This window comes from Berghia stephanieae, chromosome 7 (genome assembly GCF_034508935.2).
Source record: "Berghia stephanieae isolate SIO BIC M18660-M18661 chromosome 7, UCSD_Bste_1.3, whole genome shotgun sequence".
NCBI classification, from domain to species: Eukaryota; Metazoa; Mollusca; class Gastropoda; order Nudibranchia; family Aeolidiidae; genus Berghia; species Berghia stephanieae.
Window position 1 is genome coordinate 42,286,807 of NC_088366.1, and position 11,025 is coordinate 42,297,831.

Genomic DNA, 11,025 nt, shown 5'->3' on the forward strand with positions numbered 1-11,025 from the left:
GTAAAAACCCTTAAAGAGAAACAAGTGCATTTGAGGCTGTACCAAAAGTTGATATTTGCCACAAGTGACTAGGTCCCATAAATTAAGGACAAACACACAGTTTGATAATGGGGAGCCATTTTAGGTGTCTGAATTGGATTACCTTACCCTTATGACAAAATAGAATGATTAAAACCGCCCGATATAGGCATTTAAACCCAAATTGTCCCTTAACCAAATAATTAACCAGTTGTTCCATCGTCCAGTCTAAGAAAATGCTCAGGTTTTTATGAGGCAGATCTTGTAGTTATTAGGACTTGAGGTGAGTAAAAAGCCCATTCAACTTCGAGCCACTCCCAGCCGGACTCGAACCTGGGACTTAAAAAGTCACAAGACCCTGAAAATGATTGGAGCATCCACATTTCACCTTAAATCTGTCGTCTGCATTTTTTGCCAAATTGGGACCTAAAATTTGCCAAAAAGACCAACATTTGCCGAGGAGAACTAAGCGTTTCAGTAAAAATTAACACGCGATACAGAAAAAAAAATATAAAAGACAATTTATTACATTTAAGGAGGCTACATTTATTAATTTACACAATAGCGTTGTTACAAAGATTTTAAAGGATCATTATCCGTAGAGAGAAGCTTCCCTTGGTTTGGGCAACATTTCTCAAGTTTCACACTTTTTTTTCGTTATTTTGTTTTCGCTTCTTTTTTTCCTCCCAAATATTCCACGCGATTTGCCAATTTTCCCAAAATTTGCCACGATTTGCCTAAATTTGCGGAATGACAGTTAAATCAGCGTTGTAAATGATCAAACAAAAACCCCTCTCTCAACTCTCCCATTTCCTTTGCAAGTGGATGGGGCCTTTGTTGCATTCATCCCAACAATATTATTTCTGTGTTGAGAAGAAGAAGCTTCAGTGGACATCTTGGAGACGGATATGTCTTAAACTCAAACTGGGAAATGCTATTTGTTGGCAATTTGACATGTAATCGAAATGAAAAAAATATCCCACTCCCATTTCACAGTACATTGCTGTTCCTGTAAAAGATTTAAAATCAAAAGAACAAAACAAAATATTTTAACCGTGAACATAGTTTATTTCAATTGGTCACTCTCTCTTCTCTGTCCCTTTCATCTCATTCCTTCTTTCTTTCCACCTATCTATCACTCACTCACGCATCTCTTTCAATGCAAGCAAGACCTATTACAATAAAATTAAAATACAGTGCAACCCCTGGATAACGACATCGCCTGGGACCAGAAAATTACATCGTTATTCCGGTGTTTTCAAGATGGCGGAAAAGGGGGAGTGGTGGGACCTGTGAATACAATAATGTGATGCACTGACCAGTGCCTGTGATAATGCGTGTCCCAATCATGTCAGAATGTGTATTTTTCTGTAGACAAGGTTTGCCAGGTATGCTTTCATTCTTCGAGTTGTGTTAATTGATATTGAATAAAAAAAGAATGTATTTTTAAAAAATTAAAACCATCAATTAAAATATGATTCTCTGCCGAGGCCAATTTTAGCCAATGGCTATCTGGTAGCCCTTTATAGTTATAGTTCCATTTTTCTATGTACCTGGTGGCAAAAAGGATAACGTGATTTCATTGGTAGGTAAACACGTTTTCGCATTGGTCTGTAACAAAGTGATCTCGTTAGCAGAGTATGAGTAGGCTTTTTAACTTTATTGACTTAGAGTACAAGATGATCCTAGTTGGAAAAGATGTCGCCTATTTGGCTAGATTCTTTGTATTAAGCGTCTGTGTCACCTGCCGATTATCGCTATATTGGTGACACTAAACAGGGGTTTTACTAGAATGTATGTTGCTATTTGGGTTTTAAAAAATTACTTATAATATTTAACCAAAAACTTTGGGAACAGAGGTCAATGTTGCTACCCAGGGATTGCATGTATTATTATTATTATGACGGATATTCTTCAACAGATGAATTATAGACTATAAGACTAAACCAGTGTTCCATCAAGAGGGCAACATTAAATTCAACAAAGTGTGATGGACTATTGGAAAATGACATTCACCATGATAGACTATAGTATTTCGACAGGTTATGAAGACAAGTTATTCCGATATCTGCATAAGCTTGGGGCTTGTAAATTAAATAAATGAGACCCACTGTAATCTAAATCTAAGCAAAAAAAAAAAAAAAAGAACATGCATTTTTACAATAACTGTTCTGTTATGGTGTCTAATTTTATGAAACAAAACATTATGGCACACCTTTTACGAAACCTCATCTTTTTAAAATTGCATTATATATTTGAGATCAAAAGAAAGTAAAGAATTTAAAATCGTTGTTACTTTTTTATCCATTGGCGTAGGCTAATGATTTTCCACTGAGTGAGTTGTTTACCATTAGCCTTTCTGTGTACCGATAGTTGTTGTTTTTGACCTGAAATTCGCTCATCACGTCGCGCACATGCTAAAATGACATTTTAGCCCCTTACTCTGGACAGGAAGTGTGTAGATGTTTCAAGAAGACACCAATGGCAAAAAAAAATTAATCTTCATAACTGTTTTCACCTTGTTATCTTGTTTATAATATATTGCCAATGAGCTACCTTTTTGACCTAGTTCAATTTCCAGACTTTTGAGTTACAGACAGAACTGACACAAACAGCCAATGAAAAATCAGATATATGCAAAAAAATTTTTCCTAAATTCAAGATAATAGATATTAATCCAAAATGTGTGATTTTGATACTTATGTATTTATATGAATGGTCACTTTAAATTACTTCAGAATTGATGTTGGTTTTGAATAATGCAATTCCGGGAATTTCTGGTAAAATAGAGCATTCTGTCATTAATTTTAATCTAACATTTTCAAATTAGAAATCAGAACCTGGAGCAAAAGTCTGAATTTGGCCAGATTTTGACCAAAAATCTGTAAACTTTATAATGATCATATTTGTATAAAATGGCAGGACTGTACCAGTAATAAAAAAAAACCCCCAATGTTTTAGCCCAATTTTTTTTTTTTTCAATGTAGACTATAATAAAACTGTCTTTATTTTATACATTTTAATGAAAATCAAACTGGGCAATGCGAATTCTGATGATGTCTGCTATGTGTTTTTAAGCTGAATCTGACTTGGGTGAAACTCATCGCTGACAATGGTTTATCACAAAAGTGGAAATATTCAAAGGCTGAATCCGACTTGGGCAAAACTCATACAGTAGAACTCGGAAATAGCGAGTTCGACGGGTCCACTCCTGATTACTCGCTATTTCCGAGTTCTCGCTATTCCCGAGTTGCCAGGAAAGGTCACTCGGCCGTACAAAAATATGGAAAGACAATGTGTGTGTGTGTGTGTGTGTGCCGCGCGTGCGTGCAAATGACTGTGTGTGGATAAAGTGGGGTGGGGGCGGGGTTGAACACGGCCTTCGTTAACTACGTAATGCTGGCCACGGGTTGAAGTTGATCCACCCCTTCCATTTCCATCAAGATTTCGTGTATGTGTGTGTGTGTGTGTGTGTGTGTGCGAGTGTTTGTATGCACTAGGCATGTTTGATGAGGTAAGCAAGCGCATCAGCACTCAATCACTGACCCACTGAAAATGATGGTTCCACGCTCCCCTCTCTGGCTGATCGTGTCGTTCGTTAACGAATGCTACTTGCTGACCGATGCTGCTAAGTGTTGACATCTTGGCTGCCAGTGCTTACCTCGCGTGTCGCGTGGCACCACATTGGGTGAATAATTGACCCCCACCCCCAATACACACACACGCACACAAACACACACACACCCAAATGTGTTTCCCCTACTATGTACTACTACAGACTAGGCTACTACTACTATGTAATGTTACTCGTAACGAAAAATAAAAAAAGGAAAGAAGCTAGGCTAAAAATATTTAAATCGCCCTTGTCTGGTGTTTTGCTTTACTTCTTTCGAAGTCCTAGGCTGGGGCAGGAAATGCTCGTTATTTCCGAGTTGACCTCTTTTTCATACTCGCTACTTTCATGCTAATTTTATTGACTCAAATAAGAGAAAAAAACGGGGATTTAGATTTTACTCGCTATTTCCGAGTATGTTACTTTCATGTTCTACTGTAGTTAACTGACAATGGTTTATCACAAAAGTGGAAATATTCAAAGGCTGAATCCGACTTGGGCAAAACTCATAGTTAACTGACAATGGTTTATCACAAAAGCAGAAATATTCCAGACCTAAAACCAATATAATTTCAATCCTGCTTCAACATGGCAGTCACAACATTCTCAAACACCCTGAAATGCAGAGAGATAAACAAAATTATGATAACGCTTCGATTTCAGCAACTTCAAAGAGACGTTAGAGCAGAGAATCTCGACAACTAAAATTTCAAAAAGATGGATGGATGATTATTGAAAGATAAAAAAAACAATTAGTGGGGAAGGGGAGGGAGAGAGAGACAGGGAGAGAGAGAGAGAGAGAGAGAGAGAGAGAGAGAGAGAGAGAGAGAGAGAGAGAGAGAGAGAGAGAGAGAGAGACAAAGAACTAGCTGTATGGCTGTTAATTTTTATTTAGTAATTCCAGTAAATTCATTAATCACTTCTCTCAACTCTAGTTTGTAATATTGATTAATTTACATGCAACACTTCATTTGAACTTAAGCATTTATAGAGCGTAATAGCCACTGCTCAAACATGCTCAAAACACTTTGCTAAGGGTCCCAAGCAATGGCAACACTTAATGTGTAGTAGGAATAGACATGACGGCAATATTACAACACTGTTATTGACGAGGTACTCATTTAATACCTGAGTACCGTGAGAGAATGTGAATAAAGAACCTTTTCCTAGTACTCAAATTTTGCACGGCTCAGAGAGGGACCTTGTAGTCCAATATACTACAATACCGCAAAGTGCACATCAAACTATGTAAAACAGCCAGAAGGCACTTTATATATCTGGTCTGGTGGTATGATATTCGCCTTCGGATCAGAAGGTCCTGGGTTTGAATCACGCTCTGAGCGGCGAATAGTTCAGTCCTTGGAAAAAGCTATTTACTCACATCTTCTCACCGTACATGATAACCTAGCTGTTAAGAGTGTTGTGTCTGTCGGGGAAAAAACAAACAAAACTATCGCCTAACAGGAGTCATGTCTCGTCCGACATGTTAAATGTTGCTGTATGCTTGCAAAGTGCTTTGGGAACGATGAGTGGATATTGTACTGTAGAAAGGCCCAGGTCTTTAAAAATTAATTTTCACAATATATTTTTAAAAATGTTAAATTAGACAAGAGCAAGATAGAGAGGCGGTAAACCTGGGATTGTAAAAATACTATCAAAAAGGCTTCAGATAGAAACAGTACAAGAACAAGCTATACATCAATTTTTAAAAATCCACATAAATTACTGAACAGACTGGAATTTCTCTGTCCCTCCACTTACTTAGATGTGATATTCTCTCCGGGCTTGTAAAACGGGTTGCACAGCATATCAACGTAGGCATTATGAAGCTTTTTAAACATCTAGGATGTGAATAGAAAAAAAGGGAGATTGAAGATTTATTTAGCTATGTAAGTGTAGTGGGATATTTAAAAAGCAAAATAACTTATATGGCGCAATTTCACTTCAATGTGCTCAAAACCCTTAATCAGCAACATTGAGGATGTAAGACAATATTCGGTGTCTATAAGACACTTCAATACTGTGACTGGCCAGGTACTCATCATACACTTGAGTATTGTAAAAAAAAAAATGTGGGGAACGAGCTTTTTCCAAGGACCCAACCCTATGCTGCCCAAAGCAAGACTTGAACTACCAATGGTAGTAGTAGTAGTAGTAGTATTAGTAGCAGTAGTAGTAGTAGTAGTAGTAGTAGTAGTAGTAGTAGTAGTATATATATATATATATATATATATATATATATATACTAATGATGATCACATGACCACAAAATGTATTTTTAAATCCTAAAACAATGTAATTTGTTTTCTAACTTTCATTCAAAACTGTATCAGCATGCAGGTTTGATGAATTTAAGGATTTGTGGCGGGGAAAAGACAAACAACCCCCCTCAGTTAGTTTACCTAACTTGCCTTGTATACGATATATACTTATTTGCAGGTTTGATAACCCAAATCGTTATGGGCCCAATGTTGTACTGGAAATACTCTCAATCCAATGCAAAATATTCTCCTATACAACAATGTAAATCAAACCAATAATTGCGTTCGGTTATCAGACATGCTTATATGTGCAGCTTGCCTATATACTATTTTCAATCCCACCTCTGTCATAAAACAATTTTTAAGAGGTCATCTGCTAAAGTAAGAGATGACCTCAGGAGCTAAAGACAAAGAGAGAGAAAATACTCACAGTTCGAATATCGTTGTCTCTAAATGATGAATTTGTAGAATCGACCATAATAATAAATTTTACTTTTGTATTTGCAACATAACCATATCTGAGAAACAATAAGGAACCATCATGTGTAAAAGATTGTTGATCACTATGAATCTCTCCATGAAAAGGGGGGAAAAAAGGTCCAGTAACCTAAATTGTACAGCAATAATTACTACCCTCCAGCACGATTTTTAAAAACTCTTTGGGAAAAGCAAAAAAGTTCGAGGAAACCTTATATTGCCATTGCATTTGATGGGAAGGAGGAGGGCCAGTATGGCTAAGCGGTATGGTACCCAAAAGATACCTAGTTCAAATATTCACCACGTTATATGGCCTTCAGCAAGCCACCTCTCCATAGCTCAATTTGTGGTGACACCTGGGTTATTCCAGTCTTCTCTTGAAATAGACCCTAGGACAAATTTCTGCTTGAGGATGAATAAAGAGAACTTTATTATTATTTACTTTATTGATATGTTGGTGTTTGTGTGTGTGTTGTGGGGGGTTGGGGGGGGGGGTGGGGAGAGAATTACTGTATTATAACATTCATTTACCTGCAACCATAATCATGGCGAAATGATATGAAAATGCAGAGAGGTGCCTTTTATGCAAAATGGCGATGGAGTGTGTGAGTGGCTGTGAGTATCTGCTTGTGTATCCTACTGCATACTCACATAAATAACTGTCAATGTCACAGTACGTCATCAGTGGTTTTATAAAAATCCCTTTTTAATTAATCATTAATTAATTTTTCTTACGTTGGCTGGGTGAAATTAGTTCGAGGAAACCGTGTTCGAGGCAAAAATTAGTTTGAGGAAGGAATGGAATAATAACAAAGAATAATACAGAAAAAAATTTCTGGACATTTGAATGAGTTCGAGGAAACCGTGCTGGAGTGTATAACATCAATAATAAGAAAATAATTGTAAATGTTTGATGAAAAATGACAAGAAAAAAAAAGGTTCAGGGACAGCGTAGCTCAGTGGTAGTCTTTGTTTTGTACCTGAAAGGTACCGAGTCCAGTCACCTGCCACTGCGATGTTTGGCCTTGAGCAAGTCCCCTTGCCCTAGCTCAATTTACGACGCTGCACTGTGGCTGACGCCTGGGTTATTCCACTCTTTCCTTGGAATAGACCTTAGAGACAAATTTCCCCTATGGGATGAATGATAGTAATGATACCTCTTACCTTAATAGGGTGCTGGTATATATTGGGGGGTCCTGATAGTTCAGTTGGTAGGGCACTCACGAAATAATCAAGGGACTGAAATCGATCCCGGATGCGGCCGTGATGTTTTTCTGATAGAGACAATGCTATTAATGAGACCAGGTACTCATTATACACCTGAGTACGGTGAGAGAATGTGAATAAAGAGCCTTTTTCAAGAACTCAACTATGGGATGCTCAGAGTGGCCCACGAACCCGTTCCAAAGGCGAGAGTCATACCAATAAACCACATAGCTGCACAATCATTAAGATGAAAATCTGAAAAAAATGTCTATGAAATAGTGCCAGACAAAGCAGAGAGAAAAATTCAAGAAAAATACCCATTCCAAACAATCAGCCTGACTCTACTCATATTTCCACTCATTATCAAGTGGGTTGAAAGCAAATCTGGGTTGCTTTATCTTATGACTTATACTATAACAAACTAGCATAACCTTTCGGTAACATTAGGCCCAGTCCATTAGAGTCAAATGGAATAAACAATGGCTTACAACCGTAAGGATAGGATACCTAGTCTATTACAAAGTACTTTCCATCAGATTCCATCAAACATTAACAGACCTAGTTGAAAGTCTTCTCACTAACCGTGCAGGTCAATTTCAACATCACAAATTGATCAACTCTCTCTTTCTAAACCCAGTGAATATTACTATCACACCTCTTTCCTTTAAATATTTATGAAGAGTTCATACTGCTTATAGAAAACCTAGGAAATTTTTATCACAAACTGAACAACCAAGAAGACTATGAAACAATGTTTTTACCGTTATTCTTATGCCAGCTACACTATTGTTTGTTTGACTTCGACCCTTTGACCTTTCAACTGTCAAGAAAAACTAGGTCATATCACTTATCGAAATGGAGTCTAATAAACAGGTTTATATCAGTATCCATTCAAAGCTTCACGATTCTTAACAATTAATAAGAGAAAAGGATACACTTTATAATCCTCTGTTGGGTACAATATACCTAAATACAACTCCCGTAAGTCACTGGTATTTTTACCCACAATACTGATCTTCTCCTCCACAACGTCTAGAGATGTGTGGACTGTGTAGTAAAACTTTAACTCATTATCTGTTGGGACAGTTTTGATGAAGAGAGGATAATTCTGTAGAAAAACAAAGGATAAAATCATTAATATGAAACCTGGTGAATGAGGAATAAAGCAGTTTGTCTGATGGGTTTCATTCAATAAAAACAGAAAAGTGAGTGGAGCAGACACTTATGTTGATAAATAATAAGAAATGAAGTGATAGGAAAGTATCAGAAGACATCTGAGAATAAAAACTTTGCAGTGGCGATGGGGGCTCGAACTTTCGACCTTACTGGTACAACAACCCCACCTAGCCGGGGATCGTGACTCTACTGTGACCCCCTGGGTCATGGATAGCTCATATGGTAGAGTCACGGTCTCCCCGGCCAGGCGAAATTGTCGTACCAGTAAGGTCGCAGGTTTGAGCCCCCATCGCCGCCGTTTAAGTTTTTATTCTCTGTTGTCTTCTGTCACTTTCCTACTCACTTCATTTCTTGTAATTAAATAAAAACCCAAATTGATGGTATAATGAATTGCCCTCAGCTAAGATTATAAGTATAACAAACAGTTTTACAGTTTTAATGTTGATACACTCTAGTCCATGCTCAACATTAAGCAGACAATGAGCTAAATGGAGGTTTTGCAGTTTACATCTTTATTTTTACATCCATATAATTTGTATCATATACATTTTTTTAAAAAATCCTTGTAAAATTTTGAGAGGTACAGAATGTTATGTAAATGTTAACTTTGTTCAAAATTTGAGATTTAAATCACCCGAAAATTCTTACATATACTTCAACTTCAACAGCATATATGAGAAGTGAAAGTGTTGGGGAGTGTGATAAATTTAAAATCGATAAGTGTATCTAATACTGGTTCTTGCAATCAGTTTACAGCATATAAAAGTGTGATCAGAAATGTTCCTACTTGAGTAGTTTATATTTTTGCATTTTGATTTTTACAAAGTTTTATCCATTTTGAATAGCCATATTAATTAAAAGATGCCATTAATGGCCCTATATGGCAAGAAGGCTGTTCCAGTTTGTTGCCTTAACTATGACAGATCAAATTATCTTCAGCAATGAATTTCCAAGCAACCGTAAAAGTTAAAGATATATATATATTATATATATATATATATATATATATATATATATATATATATATATATATATATATATATATATAATAGGCTACATATCAGTTAAGAGAGAGAGAGAGAGAGTAGTAGTAGTAGTAGTAGTAGTAGTAGTAGTATCTTACAGTCAGAGAGATGATTTACAAGACAAAAAATATCATCTCCCAAAATTACTATATATTTGAATGTTTCCCTCCCAGCTAAGGTATCCGGTCAGGGCCAGGACAGAACCAAGTAATCTCGTCCAAAGATAAAGACAGAAAGCATGTTGGAAAACAGATATAGGGGGATAGAAGACACAGTAAGTGCCTCCCTGCCCACTATGGGAGGTCAGGAACCCCACCACCGCCGCGAAAAAATTTTTTATTCTCTATTGTCTTCTGGCACTTTTCTACTCACTTCATATCTTGTTGTTACCAACATAAGTGCCTGCTCCACTCACTTTTCTGAATTAAAAATTCACCCCATACACCGGAGCATACTCAATGTCTCAATCGTTTCTATGTTATATGTTTGTGATGAGAATATTGGCTATTAAGCTTAACTGCTGGTCAAAATTACTTCGCGATGGTGGCGAACGAATCGGCGATCTCAAGAAGTGGGTGAGAGAGGGATCTAGAAATGACTTTGGGTTTGAAACGAATATTTTTGTGTTCGTGGATAGCTCACACGGTAGAGCCACGCTCTCACCTGCCAGGCGGAGTTGTCGTACCAATAAGGTCGCAGGTTCAAACCCCACCACCGCCGCGAAAAAAATTTTTATTCTCTATTGTCTTCTGGCACTTTTCTACTCACTTCATATCTTAGTATAGAGTATAATAGAGTAGTAGCCTGCAAAATGGAGTGGAGAAGTATGAATGAGAAAAAGAAGGAATATGAGAATAAGATCTTATTCAAGATTTTAAAAATTGAAAAGTATAGACCGTCAAAATCTTATCGCTTAGTTCGGGTTGAGAGGGTCTATCTATCTATTATATGTTTCTAATCCTACCTCTTTTGCGATTACAGCAATACAAACAGCCATCTTGTTTGCCAAGGTGGGCGGTGGTCTTAGTTGAAAAGAATCTATATTAACGAAAAGTAATAGGGACAATATGTCCAGTTGTTTCTTGGAAACCGCAATTCAGACCATGAAATCAGCTTTCAATCAACAAAAGATGAGGCACAATAGATGGATTATCATTTTTTAAAAACAACAATAGAAACAAAAACAAAAAAACTTTACATTGAACAATGAACACTGTGCATACCTCATTCATACCACAAGTTTCTCTAC

At 36.9% G+C, this 11,025-nt stretch overlaps 1 protein-coding gene across 1 annotated transcript; it reads right to left on the reverse strand.

Annotated features, from left to right (window-relative positions):
• Positions 1-1,065: 1,065 nt before the first annotated feature.
• LOC144977262 (trafficking protein particle complex subunit 2-like protein) lies at positions 1,066-11,023 on the reverse strand. Its single transcript, XM_078922294.1, has 5 exons — positions 10,741-11,023; positions 8,511-8,683; positions 6,323-6,410; positions 5,393-5,472; positions 1,066-4,246 (listed from the first exon to the last, which is right to left on the reverse strand). Exons 1-5 carry the CDS (start codon positions 10,771-10,773, stop codon positions 4,204-4,206), a joined length of 417 nt encoding a protein of 138 aa, XP_078778420.1. The 5' UTR covers positions 10,774-11,023; the 3' UTR covers positions 1,066-4,203.
• Positions 11,024-11,025: the final 2 nt, after the last annotated feature.